The sequence below is a fragment of the Hippocampus bargibanti genome, linkage group LG18 (assembly GCF_051943395.1).
Source record: "Hippocampus bargibanti isolate YZ-2025 linkage group LG18, ASM5194339v1, whole genome shotgun sequence".
Taxonomy (NCBI): Eukaryota; Metazoa; Chordata; class Actinopteri; order Syngnathiformes; family Syngnathidae; genus Hippocampus; species Hippocampus bargibanti.
The window spans coordinates 11,378,373-11,397,857 of NC_142751.1; the positions used below are offsets into that span (position 1 = coordinate 11,378,373).

General features: G+C 37.2%; 1 protein-coding gene across 1 annotated transcript in view; it reads left to right on the forward strand.

Moving 5' to 3' along the window:
* LOC148884633 (netrin receptor UNC5D-like) overlaps positions 1 to 19,485 on the forward strand; it is a 103,126-nt gene that overhangs the window by 56,711 nt on the left and 26,930 nt on the right. The window contains exons 3-5 of the mRNA XM_089020684.1: positions 9,717 to 9,923; positions 17,913 to 18,056; positions 18,134 to 18,237. Of these exons, the coding sequence (XP_088876810.1) occupies positions 9,717 to 9,923; positions 17,913 to 18,056; positions 18,134 to 18,237 (455 nt within the window). The remainder of the gene's footprint in view (positions 1 to 9,716; positions 9,924 to 17,912; positions 18,057 to 18,133; positions 18,238 to 19,485) is intronic.

A 19,485-nucleotide genomic window follows, 5' to 3' on the forward strand; every position in this document is an offset into this window, starting at 1 on the left:
ACATGGCGGCCTGGTCTCCGTGGGGGGGGTGGGATGTTCCCAAGTTGTCAATGAAAGATGGCTTGGGAAAATAAAAAAATACATTGATAAATCGCTAAATAGATACATAGATACACGGATACATATATACACGCATACATACAGTATATACACACACATATACACACATACATATACACACATACATATATAATATATACATACATACATAAATAGAGATAAATAGGTACATAAATACATAAATACATAACTACACAAATACATGAATGATTGGAAAGATAAACACATAAATACACAAATAAATATATAAATACACACATAATTAAATGAGTATATAAATACAGTAAATACAGTTGGACCTTGGCTTACAAACTTCATTGGTTCCCAGACAGAGTGTGTAAGGCGAAAAGTGTGTATCCCAAAAAATAATTTCCCATAGGAAACCATTAAAATGAGAATAATCCGTTCCCAGGCCCCCATAAAACATAATTTTCTCCTTTCTGATTTTCTAAGCCTTAAAAATACACAAAATATACCTTATTTTACATGTAATAAATGTGCTATAGTATTATGATTAAAGAAATAAACTGTACTATACAATAAAGTCATTTTATTTACCTTTGTGATGTCCAGTTTACATACATACTGTATATACATGTATACATACATACATATATACATAAATACATAAATAGTGATAAATAGTTAAATACATAAATACATAACTACACAAATACATGAATGATTGGAAAGATAAACAAATAAATAAACACATAAATAAATATATAAATAATTTTAAACAGATTCTTATCCGAAACATGTCAGGTATTTGAACACCGACAATACACTGTCTGTAAAATAAGAATCTGTTTTAAATTAGATATCAGGTAGACAGGATGAACTTAATACAAATATATAAATACATGAATAAATACACACAATTAAATGAGTAGATATTAATAATAATTACATATGTATGTACATATATAAATACATAGATAAATAAATATATACATACATGAATAGATAAATAAATACACAAGTACACAAATACATAAACAAATACTGTAAATACACAAATACATTAATGACTAAAAAGATAAACATAAATAGAAACATAAATACACATATTTAAATAAATAAATATATGAGTGAATAAATGAATACATAATTACAGTTTTTACACATTGTATTATATCCACCTTTACTGTTCGCAAGTAGCTCTTTGCTTTTATAATCCCCATTTGTCAGTAAAATGCATGCTCAATAGCGTTTACGTTTGATGATTGATTCTCAAAAAATATTGGAACAGATAGTGTCATCTGTTATTTTCCCAACTGCAGATTAAAAATAAACAAAATACATAAATAAAATGAGTAAAATAAAACAAAACATTTTATCCTCTGCCATTGGTACTCAATATCTGCGTTTAAATTTTTACTGTTCACGCATTGATTGAGGACGGCAGACACGAATTATATTTCCTAATTTCAACTTTAACTGGCAAAATGACCGTTGGCCCTGTCGTCCTTCGTTTAGCTAGCGCATGGACACCTGTACCCCATATTACTTGCATTAACTTGCCGCACTCTGCTAATGATTTTACATAATCTGTAATCCAGGCTACCGTGTGCCCTAGACTCGCCACGGGACGCTTAGCCTAGTGCTGCTTAGCCTGAAAAGATCCCACTTCTTGTCATGATGGCTGATTTCTATTTTTTTTTAATTTTCTTTTTTTCCTTTGTCGGCTTAAATTATTCATCGTGAAACCTCGGCGCTGCATGCTGCGCCTCTTAATAAGTCATTAAGGGCTATCAAGGGAAAAGCTGATTAGCAACGCACAATGACTTAGCTTAGCTCAGCTGCGGGCGGCTCCTTGTATCAGCGGCGCTGTTCTGGAATCACTTTCGACTCGTTATCGGAACCTTGATTTTCTTACGCTACAATACTATAAGTACCGTATCTTCAATGCACTTTAAAGGACAACCGACGTCTCCAGACAAGTTGTGTCCATAATTTGTAAAATGGCTTCAAATGACTTCTACTGAGCGTATTTTACAAAGATTCCACCGCATATAGCTATATTTTACATTTTTAAGACTCACGCTGAATATTCCGGAAGTCTTGTTTTTGAGTTGGTGACGAGTTTGTACGTTACGTCACTGAAGGAACGCCCCTGACCAAACAAAGGACACCTTGTAGCAGTCCTTCCATAACGTCAATGCATTTGGCTGTACTTGGCTGGTCTGAAAACTTTGTGTAGCACCAAAAAAGAGGCAGAAGAGGGCAACAAAGCTCCATGTAAGGAATTAATCAGCCTGTGGAAATGGGCTGATTAATTCCTTACAGAAACTTTGTCGCCATTTTCTGCATCTTTTTGTGCTACATTTCCCACCCCCAGAAACCTCAAAATGGAATGGAATAAATTCTTTAATCGATTGCAAACATGTATGCTTTCCTCTTCAGAACTATTTGAATCATATTCACAACTGGATAAGTAACAAGAAAGCATCTTTTCCGAATCTGAAGCCATTGTTTTGATTCTCGAGCAAGGCAAGACGTCTTGGCGTGACACCACGAACAAGGGGGCGGGACCTTCTGAAACTGGGCACTTCCGGTTTCAATTTGAAGTAGTTTTTAGGTACTTGGAGTCATTTTTATTGGTGTTTTGCATTTGACTAAAAATATCTTCCTGCGTGTTTTGGGTATTTTAGATGCTATAAAACGTTTTTCAGATGTCAGTTAGGAAACAAAAAAGTGGCGTCGGTTGTCCTTTAACCGTATTTCATCTTGCTTCCATTGTACTTTTTGGTGTACAGATTTTGGCCTTTCATCCATTTTTCACGCACCATTAGCCAACTTTTGGCACACAGAATAGCACTGTTTGACTATCATGAATTTTCAATGTGCAGTCGCTCGTCGCTACCCGCCTCCATTTTCCGCGGAGTCATTCCATATTCCGTGACTTTTTTTATCCGCCCACGCACATTCTTCAGGAATGTTATCGAATTGTTGCCACCATCTCCTCACTCAATCTTTACAAGTAGAAGGAGATTAACTCCTTTTGTCGACGTACTTTGCTGTTTATACTGTTGCCTTCAATGGCCACTTCTCTATCATCCGTTTTTTTTTGTATTATTAACCTCCAAGTAATGTGTTTTACTCCTTGTTTACGAGTTAATGGCTGTTTTGTTGTCCAGGGCTCAAAACACAGCGTTTGTGTGTTTTTTTTTTTTTTTTTAGACTTTAGGCTATTTCAAAGTGGTAGAATTTTGATTCAGGGTTCCAAATAAGTTTTAGACTGTGAAATCGTGTTGTAAAGCAGTTTCTCAAGTTGTCCATATGAATGACGGCTTGGAAAAAAATAAATAAATAAATGTATACATGCATAAATGAATACATAAATGAATGAATAAATAGATGAATAAAAAATAAAAAAAACACCTATATAAATAAAATAAATAAATAAAGAAATAAATAACTATGTATATAAATAACTATGTATATAAATAAATAAATTAAATGAATGTGTATATGAATAAATTAATATTTAAATTAAAAATAACAAATAAACGAATATGTGGATGAATAGATTAATATTTATGTAAACAAATACATAAATGATAAATGAATGAATATGTAGATGAATACATTAATATTTACATTTACAAATAAATAAATAAAGAAATAAGGCAGTAAATAAATAAATAAATTAAAGTACACAACTAAATATGTAGACAAATAAATAAATAATAAATATGTGGATGAATAAATCTATATTTACATAAAAAATAAATAAATATGAGGATAAATAAAAAATAATTTATGCATCTACATATTTATTTGTTTAATATTGACATATATACATAATAAATAAATGAATATATACAATAATAAATTAATATTTACATAAATAAATAAATATGTAGACAAATGAATGAATACAAAATGAATAAATAAATATGTGGATTTATAAATTTATATTTACATAAACAAATAAATAAATAAATAAATACAAAATTAATAAATAAATATGTGGATTTATAAATGTCTATTTACGTTAATAAATAAATAAATACCGTTTTTGCATATTAGATTAGATGAGCTATTTGCATTTATAATCCCCATTTTTCAATAAAATGCATGCTCTATCGCGTTTAAGTCTGGTGATTGATTCCCCAAAATTAACTTTGCTGTAAAATGAAAGGCAAATCCAATCCAATGTCATCTTTTTTTCCCCCCCAACCACCGATGAACCAAAAATAAGTACATTTTATCCTTTGTCATTGGTAGTTCCATTCCTTTTTTTTTGTTTTTGGCCATAGTTCCAAAAGAAAAACGAATGACTTATTCTTGCTTACTCTTGCATTCCATCTGGCCTTTGATCTATTTGACCGGGAGAGACGGCGACATAATTGAAGATTTTGCCGCATGACTCCTGGCCGGTCGACACCTCTCTTTAATGAAAGTCTTGTGCGGCAGGGCTCACTCAATAAATAAGTTAAAACCATCCTCACACTTTGGACACAAATAAAGTAACGGGATGAATAAATGAAAGTGCAACCTGCCCTTTAACGTGAGAAAAGGTTTTTGGCACCTTTCAGCTTTTTTTTTTGTTTTTTTTACACGTCTGGCAGTGAATGAGTGAATCATTTATACACGTGTAAGATTAGAGTAGCCTTTCAAAAAATGTGTGTGTGGAAGTTGCCATTTGCTGAAATTGATCTAAATTAAGAGTGTTTGTCCTCGCCGTCTTCGAGTTTGACACGTCAAGAGCAACCGCAGATGAACGTCATGTTCCATCCCAAACTAAAACAAACATGTACAGATCGATGATTTGTCGTGCGCTCGGGATTCGCTCGTCACGTCGACGGCTCGCTAGATGGCCCACTTCCGTTTATGACTCTCGTCGCTTTGATGGCGACGCCGCCCGGGGAAGTCACGTCGCCCGTCTGCCACCGGCAGGTTGACAAGCTGTCGCTATCCCGTGATCAAAACGTGGCGGCGTCACCCCGGGGGGTTGGAGGCAAGGCCGCGGTTCCCGCGCACTTCTGCTTGACATGTGTTTTTGTAAACAAAGGAAGATTTAGTTGGCGGTGAACTTGCGGTACACATTTTGCAACCGTCATAGGCAATTAAGCGCTAAAACACGAAAATATACAGTACGTGTTCTTCAAAACAACCGATAGATTTTGAGTCTGTTTCACCGGGCGAATGCTTTTTATAAAAGCCAGTTTGGTGTTTGTCATGTTTAACTCATTCACTGCCATTGGTGATGAAGTACTGCTTCCACCAAGGAAAATACAGCCAAGGAGTTTCATGTCTTAACTCATTCACTACCATTCACAAATTTATTCGGGAAGTGAACATATGACGTAGAGCGCCATTTCCGAATTTGTTCGGGTTTTGTTTTTTCATGCTTGGATGCCGATAAAGCGCTGGTTATGGCCTCTGTCTGTGTTTTTTCTTCTCCACAAGGGGGCAGCATTTCCCTTTTTTTCCATCTTAGCGCTTTGTTCTAGCTTCAGCTGTTGTTAAAGCGCTATATAAGCCATATTGTATGTATTGCATTGGATTTTGGACAGCCGCCCAGTTCCGAGCATATTTTGTGGCAGTTTTGGGACACTTTAAGTCTTTTTTATTGTTGTTTTGCATTTGACTAAAAATATCAGCCTGCGTGTTTTGGGTATTTTAGATGCTATAAAACGTTATTCTGATGTCAGTTAGGAAACAAAAAAGTGATGTCGGTTGTCCTTTAAGGGTTGGATTGATTCAGATGTAGCACTACTGAAGGCCTAGGTGTAAAATGCATGGCTCACCACTGGTAGTTGGTAAGCATTGAAGATGTACCATTTCCGTCAATTTGTGTTTTGGAGGGAAAAAAAGACAGCTGTACTCTTCATTGAACCAATAATCTTTTGCAAAGCCCCCCAAAAAAATCATTTTTGTAAAGATCACAAGACTATTGACCGCCTTCACAAGAGCTCGCCAATGCGTTTTGCTTGTGTGTAAGCCATCTAAGCATCCACTGAGTCAAGTGCGTGTGTGTTTGTCCCGCTAAACATCAAAAACAATTATGCCTTCAGTAAGCCTAGCAAACATGTTTTATTTTTGTTTTTTTATTGACAAATAAGCGTAACCTGCAGCAAAAACCAGGATTTCAACCTTTTTTTTCCATTTGCGAAACAAGATTGATGTCCCGTTTCATGTCGTAAGTGTGCCTGCATGGAAAAAAAAAGCCTAAAAAGCTTGCAAGCGTGTGCGAGACGACAGACGAGAGGTTTGCATCAATATTTGAACAAAGTGCTGCGGCGTCTTTCTGCTCTTAACGAGACGAACAGAAAGCAAATCATCTCCGCAGATGTTATCATTCCGATGAGTGTCCTGTGGAGATGCCGAGAAAAAAAGTTTCTTAAAAAAAAAAAAAAAACATAACGTCAAAGAAAATCAAGTTAGAATTTTATCCCGCTGCTGTTAGACACGAAAAGGTTTCACCCTGTCAGGTTTGTTTCGTCTTGTCATGTTTTACTCATGGTTTTGTTTACTATTTTGGACCTTTCTGTTCTGATGACTTTGTTGTTTGAGATTTTGTTCCTGCTGACTTTAATAATAATAATAATAATAATACATTTCATTTATAAGCGCCTTTCAAAACTCTCAAGGACATTTTATAGTCACAGGATATTTTTTTTCTGCGGGTGAGCAGCGGCAGCCACATGCGAATTCTTTATTTAGTACAATTTTGGCACAGGTGTTGGTCATTTTAATCAGTGGCAGATAAAAGGACTCCCGGCACGACCATTCAGTGTTGGGTCATTGTTTGTTTCACCCGGTTAAGTTTGTTTCATCATGTCATGTTTTACTCATGGTTTTGTTTGCTACTTTGCTAGCTATTAGCTATATAGCTAATAGAAAGCTAGATGATAACAACAATAATAATAATAATACATTTCATTTATAAGCGCCTTTCAAAACTCTAGCTAATAGCTAGCTTGCTAGATAGATACTACTACTACTACTAATAATAATAATAATAATAATAATGATAATAAATGTCATTTATAAGTGCCTTTCAAAACTCTCAAGGTCACTTTACAGTCACAGGATAACTTTTCCTGTGGGTGAGCAGCGGCAGCCACATGCGCCAGCATTCACTCAACCCAGAAGTAACTCAAATAGTGTAGATAGAAAGCTAGCTAGCTAGTAGATAGCCAGATAGCTACAGAGCTACTACATATTGGTTTATATAGCGCTTTAACAACGGCTGGAGCTGGAACAAAGCACTAACATGCAAACAAAGGAAATGATGCCCCCTTGTGGAAGGGAAAAAACATTGCCAGAAGTCTATCCAGCGGTTTAGTAAGACACATAAATAGAAACCTAGCTAGCAAGCTAATAGCTAGCCAGTAATGATGGGTAGATGTATCGTTTCTACACAGTGACGTACTGTGTTGACACTATTTGGATCTCAATTTGATCGTGTGTGTTTTTTGATATTCACCCAACCTCATGTTAATCATCCATCAGCAATTTAGCGTCTTTGATTCATCTGTTACGTTAGCCACGTCAACTTCAAGCTAACATTAGCGCAATCACTTTCAAACAGGTTTTTAAAATTACCCCAAAAAATGATAAATCTGGTTGGAGGCCACGTGTCCTCGCAGATCAATCACGTGCAGGTTCACATGCAATTTTTCTTTGCATGTCTTTGCGACATTATCGTATAGCAGATGCTTCCTCACCACCGTCGCCCACCCGATCCATCTGCCAAGCGTTAGGAGCATTTAATCAATGTAGCGTTGACAAACGCCACCTCCGTTTGCCACCTCTGTGCTGGCGTCACCCCGCGGCCCTTCATAGCTAGTGTGGCGATAAGCCAAATGATTGAATTGCAACCGGTCGATCTTTTAGTAAAATTGCTAATCAATGCGTTAGCTTGCGCAATCTATCAAGTGCATCGGATCAGTAAAGTAAGAATCTGGGTTGGCGCTCATTGATTTTCACTTTTTAATGAAATGTGCATGTTTTTCAGTGTACGTATGTCGCAACCCTTATGGATCAGCTGATTGTATTGCACGCCCCCTATAGGGCGCTCGTCCACCCCTTGGGAGTGATGCGGTGTACAGTATTTCTAATTAAAACACGTTGCGTGTTAATGAGCACACGTGTAACCGTCACATCATGAGCAAACATCTGCTTTCTAGTGCACCGTCTTAGCCGCCATTTTCTTCACTTTGATGTGGAGTTTTTTTTCACGTGCCTGATGGCGTACAATTCAGCAAGCGCTCCCTCCGAGACTAACCTAAATTCACCAAAGCACGTGAGCCATATTGGCAAAGCGGCGACTGTGACTTTTTTTTGCGGGGGGTGCCGATAAAGCGCTGGTCAAACCTCTGGCAATGATTTTTCATTTCAAATGGGGGCAGCATTTGCCTTTTGGCCATGTTAGCGCTTTGTTACAGCTTCAGCTGTTGTTAAAGCGCTATATAAATCAATATTTATGTATTGTATTGAATTTTGTACAGCCGCCCCCATTTCACCTTCAGATAACTCCAGTCCCATAAAAATTAGGAATTAACACTTTATTTTCTGATAAAAGAAGATAGTCTTAGGTTAATGGTAACAGTTAACTCATTCACTGCCATTCCCGAAATTATTCTGGAATTGAAAATATGACAGAGCGCAATTCCCGAATTTGTTCAGGTTTTGTTTTTTCATACTTGGGTGCCGATAAAGTGCTGGCCATGGCATCTGGCAATGTTTTTTTCTTTTCCAAAAGGGGGTAGCATTTCCATTTTTTCCACGTTAGCGCTTTGTTCCAGCTTCAGCTGTTGTATTGCATTGTATTTTGGACATCCACACTCATTTCAAGCTCATATAACTCCAGATTAATATAATTTAGGAATTAACGCTTTTTTTTCTGATGAAAGAAGATAGTCTAAGGTTTCTTTCGCTCTATTGAATGTTTATGTAGTCCTAAAACTGAATATTCTGTGGGTCCTGCAATTTGAGTGAAAATGACAAAAACCCTGGCACTGCAGTGGGCAAATTTTTGCACATTGTTCGGCAATGAATGAGTTAAACTGAATATTCACTTATCTTCACTTTTTTGACACTACCTTTTGTTGATTGTCACTATTTTAGAAAAATATAAAAAATTATATAGAAAATCGCCATTGGCTCATACAGTCAATTACACCTAATTGAGCCTCTAGATGGCTGCAATTAGCGCACGCAGCTAACAGTGCTACTGCCTAATGTATTAATTTGTACATGTGGGGTAAACATTGATTTTATGACGGAGACGGCGGGCCGGATTAAAATTGACCACGGTCCACATTTGGCCCCCGGGCCACACTTTGGACATGTAGTTTTAAGGTTAGTTAGTAGACCAATCTTCCGATCAAATTTTGACAGCTGCATTCTACTTCCTGTTTGGCTTTGAGGAGGTTGCGAATTAACCGTTTGTCATTGAAACCCATCATTGAACTCGCCCACATTGGCGGCGATTAGAAAGCTACCGGCTGGTCACAGGAATGGAAGGACTTGACAGCGCTACATCAGGAATGACAACAATTTGATGGATGGAGACGTTTTACCGGTTTACAACGCGGAGGCAGTTTGACAGCCCTCGTGTCAAAAGTGTTTGAGTGATTTGATGTCGCGCAAAGTGTTTCCGTAGAGTCTGACTGTGATTCGATTTGATCGCTTCGTAGGCGTCCGCGGCGAGAACCAGCAGCACGGTCCATCCGGCACGCTGCCTCGCTTCGTGGAGGAGCCGGTGGATGCGTACATCATCAAGAGCAACCCCATCAAGCTGCACTGCCAGGCCCGGCCCGCTCTGCAGATCTTCTTCAAGTGCAATGGCGAGTGGGTTCATCAGAGTCAGCACGCGTCTCGTGAGCACACCGATATGGGGACAGGTAAAATCCAAAGCGCTTCATCTGCTCCTCTTTTCCAACTAGCCTATTCAACATGACAAATTAAGTAAAGAATCTGCTCAACATTATATGACAAATTATGGAACGAAGGATGATTTCTTGAGTGGCGTAACTTGTTCTGTGTGTCGAGATACCTTGTCCCAAAACAAGAATTCAATAAATAAATACATAAATGCATAATTACATAAATACATTTATTATTAATTAATTAAGTAGTTAATTAATTACTCCACTGAGAGACTAACAAAGGCTAATCTAATCTAAATGAATAGATAAATACATAATAAATAAATAGATAACTAACTTTAAAGTGTCCTTGAAAGTTTTGAATGGCGCTTATCAATGAAATGTATTATTATAGTTATATAAATATCCAAATAAACACATAAATAAATACATAAATGCATAAATAAAAATCAATAAATCAATAGATCAATTAATGTATCCACTGTGAGACTAATAAAGGCTAATCTAAATGAATAGATAATAAACAAATATATAAATAGGTTTATAAATATGTAAATAAACACAAAAAAAATACATAATACTTATATAAATACATAAACACAAAAGTAAAAAGATTAATAAATACATATACTTAAGTATATCACTGTCGTCTGCCTGTCTCTTTAATGTATAAACCACCTCCCTTCACTGCTGCGTTCTTGACCAATCACGTGGCTTTAACCAAAGACTGGGGGTGGGGAATAGAGGACAAAAAAAGTCATCAGCCATTTTCTTTTTGGAGAACGGCTTCGCTCTCTCTCTACAAAAATAGTTTGTATGCCAAGGTAAAATATTCATAAATGTAACGTTCGTAAACCGAAAAGTTTGTAAGCCAAGGGGTTTGTAAACCGAGGTATCACTGTACTGACTTGCTCCCACCCCTGCCAAGAGAAAACCTTCATCAAGCAGCAATACAGTGAGACCTCAACTTACGAACTTAATTGGTTCCCAGACAGAGTGTGTAAGGCGAAAAGTGTGTATCTCAAAAAAATAATTCCCATAGGAAACAATTAAAATGGGAATAATCCGTTCCCTGGTTTCCATAAAATATACTTTTCAACTAAATAAGCCTTAAAACTACACACAACATACCTTATTCTATGTATAATACATGTGCCATTGTAATGGAAGAAATACACTGCATTGTATCATAAAGTCACTTTATTTACATTTGTGATGGTCATTTATGGCTTGATGGAATGGCATTGGAGGTCGAGGTTTGGAAAGAGGCGCATTACATGACGACTGTAATTAAAGAAATAAACTGTGCTGTAAAATAAATTTTTATTGACCTTTTTGATGGTCGTTGATGGCTTATGGAAGGAGAGTCACCTTCCATAAGGACTGTTGGTAACTTAACCACTGGTGCTGTTCGGTCGTGTGCTTCCGCCGAAGATCACTCCGCCAGCCGTGGTGGGTGTGTATTATGAAAATAGTGCTTATTATAAGGTTTAATTTTCAGAAATTTGACGTTTGTAAGACGAAATGTTTGTAAGTTGAGGTCTCACTGTATTTGAATGCGGTCAGTTAAATGTGTCTTTTGAACTCACCCAGTACCTCTCCCTAAACTGGACCCAGTAGTATTTCCAAAAGCCTCAGGGTGATATTTCATCACAGCGCTTGTTAAGGCCCGGGCGTTGCTTCAGAACGAAGATGTTTTCCTTCTTTTTTTTTTTTTTTTTTTCGGGCGATGCACGCGCTGGCCTGTCTTGTTAATTAATGACATCTAACTGGAGCTGAAAAGATCCTCTTCTCCTCCGCGTGTGTTCTGCTCCACAACACAAAAATGGTGTGAGTCCAAAGCCCCAACGGCATCCGTTAAAGAAGAGCTACCCAAGATGCTTCAGCGGAGCGGACGCTAGCTAACCAATTTAATAGCAAATTAATGACGGTGATACTTTGGAACTTGCATCCAGAACATTTTCTGTCTCAATTGGCCAGAGATCGATAGTTTGTCCTTTTGAAGTTCGATTGGACAATCCTTGTTTAAAAGATTGTTTGTGTCTTTTTCCATTTGTGGAAGGCAGCTTTTGGCCTGAACTGGTCAGGCGGGCTATCGCATTCGCTTTGCTATCGCCTTCTATGGTATTGGTCATTTGGCACGCTAGCTATTAGCTATCTATTAGCTAGCTAGCTTTCTATCTACACTATTTGAGTTACTTCTAGGTTGAGTGAATGCTGGCGCATGTGGCTGCCGCTGCTCACCCACAGGAAAAGTTATCCTGTGACTGTAAAGTGACCTTGAGAGTTTTGAAAGGCACTTATAAATGACATTTATTATCATTATTATTATTATTATTAGTAGTAGTAGTAGTAGTAGTAGTAGTAGTAGTAGTATCTATCTAGCTAGCTATTAGCTATATAGAGTTTTGAAAGGCGCTTATAAATGAAATGTATTATGATTATTATTGTTGTTATCATCTAGCTATCTATTAGCTATATAGCTAATAGCTAGCTTTCTATCGACACTATTTGAGTTACTTCCTGGTTGAGCGAACGCTGGCGCGTGTAGCTGCCACTGCTCACCCACAGAAAAACTGATCCTGTGACTGTAAAGTGACCATGAGAGTTTTGAAAGGCGCTTATAAATGAAATGGATTATTATTATTATTATTATTATTATTATTATTATTACACATGTCACACATGTGTAATAATAATACACACATGTCGTGCCAGGGTTTTTGTCATTTTCACATTTCAAATATAGCTATATGCGGTGGAATCTTTGTAAAATACGCTCAGTAGAAGTCATTTGACGACATTTTACAAATTATGGACACAACTTGTCCGGAGGAGTCGGTTGTCCTTTAAGAGGCTCTGCTTCACAAACTGCACGTGTACCTAATCATTTGGATGCCAAGAACTGTCTGGTGGCGTTAATACAGAATAAAAACGTGTGTACGGCAATGTTTTTTTAATTTTTTTTTATTGTATAGGTATATGAATAAGAGATGAGCAGTGGTGGAGCCGCAATGTTTTGGCCAGGGGGAAAGAACACAATTATGCGTGCGCCATAAAAAATAATAAAACAACGCTGTCTGTTAGTTCCGGGAAGATGCTTTGATGGTAGTTGTTTGGAAAGTGTGATGTAAGGATAAACATGTGACTGTTACGTGATTTTTGGTTGTTCGTGTTTTTTTTAAATCAATCACTTCCAGACATGCGAAAATGTGTCCACTCCAGTGCCAGGGTTTTTGTCATTTTCACAAAAAATTCCAGGACCCACAGAATATTGCGTTTTAGGACTACATAAACATTCAATGCAGCGTAAGAAACCTGAGACGCTCTTCTTTCACCAGAAAAAAAGGAGTTAATTCCTAAATTATATGGGTGTGGAGTTATATGAGCTTGAAATGAGGACGGCTGTACAAAATGAAATACAATACATACATATTGGTTTATATAGCGCTTTAACAACAGCTGCAGTTGGAACAAAGCGCTAACATGGAAAAAAGGGAAATGCTGCCCCCTTGTGGAAAAGAAAAGAAATATGGCCAGAGGCCATGGCCAGCGCTTTATTAGCACCCAAGCATGAAAAATCAAAATCCGAACAAATTTGGGAATGGCGCTCCACGTCATATTTTCAATTTTCAAATAAATTAGTGAGTGAATGGCAGTGAATGAGTTAAAAGCTAGCCGTCGTTAAGCCGAATGTAAAATATTCAATTCAATAGACATTGAATAGGAAAATAGGCCTGGCCATTCATGTGAATAGGCTAGACGCCGACCTGGCGGCCGTCGGCGGTACTGCAGACCGTTGTACCACCTCCATTCAAATGAATGGGAAAATCGCCTGCCCATTGAAATGTTGCTCCTTCTGGCTTGCTCACCTTAGCCACTCAAGACAATGTGGACATAAATGAGATGGACACAGAGTAATAAATTAACAAAACAGAATGTAAACAACCTTGTGGAAGGGAAAAAAATAATGCCAGAGGCCATGGCCAGCGCTTTATCGGCATCCAAGCATGAAAAAACAAAGCCCGAATGAATTCGCGAATGGCTCTCTGTCATATTTGCAATTTGTGAATAAATTGGTGAATGGCAGCAAATGAGTTAAGGCGCTCCTGTGTATAAGGCGCAGGGTCATCATTTGAAGAAAATCAAGGCTTTTGGGTGCGCCTTATACACCGGAAAATACGGTAATCAACTTTATTAATCACTTAATCAGTTCGGTCTGCAGGAGCCTGGTAATGATTCTGACAAATTGAACCCTGTTCAAACTGCTACTTTTCATTTCCTAAAAATTAGTCACACTGTTCACATCGCACAACTTTATTGCTAACAAATAGCATTCTTTTTCTTAGCGCTTTATCGGCACCCAAGCACGAAAAAAACAAAACCCGAACAAATTCGGGAATGGCGCTCATCATATTTTCAATTCCCGAATAAATTTGTGAATGGCAGTGAATGAGTTAACATGTCAATGAAGATTTTACTAGTATCAATTGATTTTGATGAAATTTCTTTTTTGAACAACAAAGAAAATGGCCGTGTGTTTGTGTGTGTGTGTGCATGCGAGTGTGTGTGTGTGTGTGTGTGTGTGTGTGTGTGTGTGTGTGTGTGTGTGTGTGTGTGTGTGTGTGTGTGTGTGTGTGTGTGTGTGTGTGTGTGTGTGTGTGTGTGTGTGTGTTTGTCCCTGTGTGTGGGTGCCCCGCACGAGCCATACGAGTCACCTTGTGTGCCTTGCAGCATGACGCGCTACATCATCTTCATGCATGTTGTTGTTTATTCATCAGTTCTGTTGCACGGCCATTAATAAAGATGATGCAGAAGAGGAGGTGAGGGCAGGGCCTGCCTGCCTCCGATGCCCCCCAGCGTACTTTGCGCTTGAGGCTCTTGTCACAACGAGGTCACGAAGCAAAGAGATTTTTTTTTTTGTTCGCTGACGTGTAGCTAACAATGCTAACACTGTTCTCCCAGCAGTTTTCATTTAAAAGAGATACTTAAATCATATGTGGTAGCATATTACATAAACAGTACTTCATCATCAATCCACCGATATGCACTCAGTTCGTGCCGTGGTGCGGCGTATGACGCCACACGCAAATATCCTCCAGCCATTATAAAAAATGTAGCTGAATATTCATTTCAGAATCTGCGCTAACACGGAATATCTGCTTACCTTTTTGAATTTAACATCAAATTGCTTGCTTTTGACATCAATCTCCATTCAAGCTGTCATTTCCTGAGAAATTATGATGGGTTGATTATGTTAATTAAACCCGCTGCTACATTACAATCTTTCTGGATTCTGTCAGGTTTGCTTTCAGATACATCTTGATACATCAAAACTACTACTTTTTTTACAATTTTACTTGATGTGCGAGGAACCACTCCAGATATCTATTATGTATACGAGGAATAAAAATAATACATGTCATTTAACAGCGCCTTTCAAAACTCTCAAGGTCACTTTACAGTCACAGGATATGTTTTTCTGTGGGTGAGCAGCGGCAGCCACACGCGCCAACCCGGAAGAACTCCAAAAAATAAAACGCTAGCTAGCTAATAGATAGCCAGCTAGCCAGCTAATAGTTAGCTAGCTAGCTTGATAGATATAAATGGAATATGACTTCACATATAAGGTGCACCTGCGTACAAGGTGATTTTTGAAGAAAATCAAGGCTTTTGGGTGCGCCTTATACACCAAAAAATTGTATATTTTTAATAAAAACTATTACAAATGTTTCTTGATTTCGTCATCAGATTTTTTTTTCTCTCATGAAAATACAACTTCATAGATTTAAAATATATTTTAATAATGTTATTTGGGAATACAGTATATGTATTATTTGTGTCAAAAACTAAAATAATCATAATAATAATAATAATAATAATACATTTCATTTATAAGCGCCTTTCAAAACTCTCAAGGTCACTTTACAGTCACAGGCTAAGTTTTTCTGTAGGTGAGCAGCGGCAACCACACGCAACAGCATTCGCTCAACACGAAAGTAACTCAAATAGATAGAAAGCTAGTCCATAGCTAGATAGCGAGCCCGCTAGCTATCCAAATACAGAGCTAGCTAGATATATAGATAGCCAGCTAGATAGATAGCAAATATTGCCCTCACATTGCTGTATGATACTTTTTTTTGTCTCAAAGACTTTTTTAACAAATGTAATAAATTTTAAATAAATATTGCAATAAATATTGGATTACATATAAAATTAATTTGCCTTTAATAAAGAAAATCTAATTTTTTTTAAGTTGAATTTTTTTCTAAAATAACAATACCTTTTTTTGTAAAAAAATAAATAGAGGTTTTAAATAGTTGTTTTTTTCTCCCCCAAATTAGTACAATGTGACTTCAATTTAAAAGTGACCTTGACTCATCAATCCTGCTTTTTTACGCCTACGTTCATTTTATTGCATATATAATATCTAAAAAAAATCACATTATATCTCATTTTGAATGATTGAAAACAAACACACTGCACATTAACACATCTTAAATTTCAGTTACGACTAAATGCATTATTTTTATTCTTCTATCCTTAGAAACTAGCCAAATGAGAGGAAGGTCGTCAGGAAATGAAATATGAAATCATCACGTCACGCTGCATTCAAAGACATAATTGTGAGAAGAGTGACGGACATTTAAAAGCCTTCAATTACTCCACACAATAGCTGACGAGCTTATTCTACCCGCAGGAAATTGCGGCTTCGGGTTTGCCGCCGGATGATGAGCGTCTGCTTGGTGAATACATTTGCCAGAATAATGAATCGCTTTTGAGGGTCCAGTCACAATGGCTGAGCCTGACCGGCTTGACCCTGAAGTAAAAATACTTACTTTTATTGTTTTCTTCGCAGATGGATGAAATTTCCTTTCATGCAGGCAATTTCTTTTGCTCATATTATGATCAAGTCAAATATCATGGAAGATGAGAAATTGCTAGCACGTAGCCCTAGTATATGATTAACTACACTATGCTAATGCTAACACAGCATTAGCATAGTGTTGCAGTTGAAAAAATAAATAACAAATACTCTACACACAAACAAATTTGACATTATTGCTACAAGGTTGTACTGTATTGTAAAAATTGCGTTATAATAATAATAATAATAATACATTTCATTTATAAGCGCCTTTCAAAACTCTCAAGGACACTTTACAGTCACAAGATATTTTTTCTGCGGGTGAGAAGTGGTAGCCACACGCGCCAGCGTTCACTCTTATCCCTAACATGATGCTAATGCTAACAGTTAACTCGTTCACTGCCATTCACGAATTTATTTGAGAATTGAAAATATTACTTAGAGTGCCTTTGCCTAATTTGTTTTGTTTGGGTGACGATAAAGTGCTGGCCATGGCCTCTGGCAATGATTTTTCCTTTCCACAAAGGGGGCACCATTTCCCCTTTTTCCATATTAGCGATTTGTTCCAGCTTCAGCTGTCGTTAAAGCGCTATATAAACCAATATGTATGAATTACATTGTATGTTGGACAACCACCCTCATTTCAAGCTTATATAACTCCAGATCCATATAATTTAGGAATTAACATATTTTTTTCTGATGAAAGAAGAAAGTCAAAGGTTTCTTACGCTGCATTGGTATGTTTATATAGCGCTAAAACTCAATATTCTGTGGGTCCTGGAATTTGAGTGACAATGACAAAAACCCTGGCGCTGGAATGGACACATTTTTGCACATCTGGTAGTGAATGAGTTAAAATTATCACAAAAACTTAATAAGCATACAGTGGTATGGTAATAAAAAGCAATGTGGAAATAAAAAATAACCCAAATTTTCTGACCCCCCCCCGGAAAAAAGTATGCTTAGCTGTAGCAAGTTAGCATTCTTCTTTCATATGGACCCAAACATCGCGTTATAATGATAACAGTTTGGCCTTGATTGTCCCATCATTAAAATAATAACAATACCAATAATAATAAAACATCTTCACACACCAAACTTGAAGCTAACGCTAACAATATTTACGTCACTGACAGGACTAAAGATCCGTGAGGTGATGATCAACGTGTCTCGCCAGCAAGTGGAGGACTTTCACGGTCCCGAGGACTACTGGTGCCTCTGTGTTGCCTGGAGCCACCTGGGAACATCCAAAAGCCGTAAGGCATCTGTGCGGATTGCCTGTAAGTGTCAACTTTTGTTGCTTAATGTGTGGTTTTGTTGACCGTTAGCACTTCTGATGTTATTTTTTGTTGACCAGACCTGAGGAAGAACTTTGAGCAGGACCCTCAAGGCCTGGAGGTGCCTCTCAGCGGCATGATCGTCTTGCATTGTCGGCCACCAGATGGTGTACCCATAGCACAGGTAACAATGTCTACGGTTACAAAAACTGCTTTTTTTGTGTTTTGTTTTAATGTGCCAGAGTCGAGTCGCACTATACAGTGAGACCTCAATTTACGAACTTAATTGGTTCCCAGACAGAGTATGTGAGGCGAAAAGTGTGTATCTCAAAAAAGAATTTCCCATAGGAAACCATTAAAATGGGAATAATCCGTTCCCAGGTCGCCATAAAATATACTTTTCAACTAAATAAGCCTTAAAACTACACACAACATACCTTATTCTATGTATAATAAATGTGCTATTGTATTGTAATGAAAGAAATACACTGCATTGTATCATAAAGTCACTTTATTTACATTTGTGATGGTCATTGATGGCTTGATGGAATGGTGTTGGAGGTCGAAGGTCAAAGGGAATTGCTGTTTGGAAAGAGGCACATTACATGAGGACTGTAATTAAAGAAATAAACTGTGCTGTTGGTAACTTAACCTCTGGTGCTGTTCGGTCGTGTGCTTCCGCCGAAGATCACTCCGCCAGCCGTGGTGGGTGTGTATTATGAAAATAGTACTTATTATAAGATTTAATTTTCAGAAATTTGACGTTTGTAAGACGAAAAGTTTGTAAGATAAGGTGTTTGTAAGTTGAGGTCTCACTGTACTTTTATTTCGAAAAAAAAAATACATCAAAATAATATGACGAGTGAGCAAAGGCGGAATCAAAAAGTAAATCAAATGTCACACCCCACTGTGACTTATTCAGGGGAGTCGTTTTAATTCCCTCTTCGACTGCGTGTGTGTTGTATTTGACACACAGCCTTTTTAATTTCTCCCTCATGAATTTCAAAATAAATATCAATGAGGAGAACAACGAGAATAGCAACAAACGCTCTCACCCCACCATCACAGTGAGTCATGTGGTGTCACGCTGAGCCTCCGTCTGTGGTACATCGATGTCAAAGTTTACTAAAAACTCCATACAGCGATACCTCAGTTTACAAACTTAATTGGTTCCCAGAAAGTGTGTGTAAGGCGAAAAGTTCGTCTGCCGAACATTTATTTCCCATAAGAAACCATTACAAATTAGAATAATCCGTTCCCAAGTTCCCATAAAACATGTTTTTTTACGAAATAAGCCTGAAAACTACACAAAATATAACTTTTTTATGTATAATAAATGTGCTATTGTATTGTAATTAAAAAAAATAAACTGTAATGTATCATAAAGTCGTTTTATTTATCTTTGTGATGGTCGTTGATGTAGTTGCCTCTT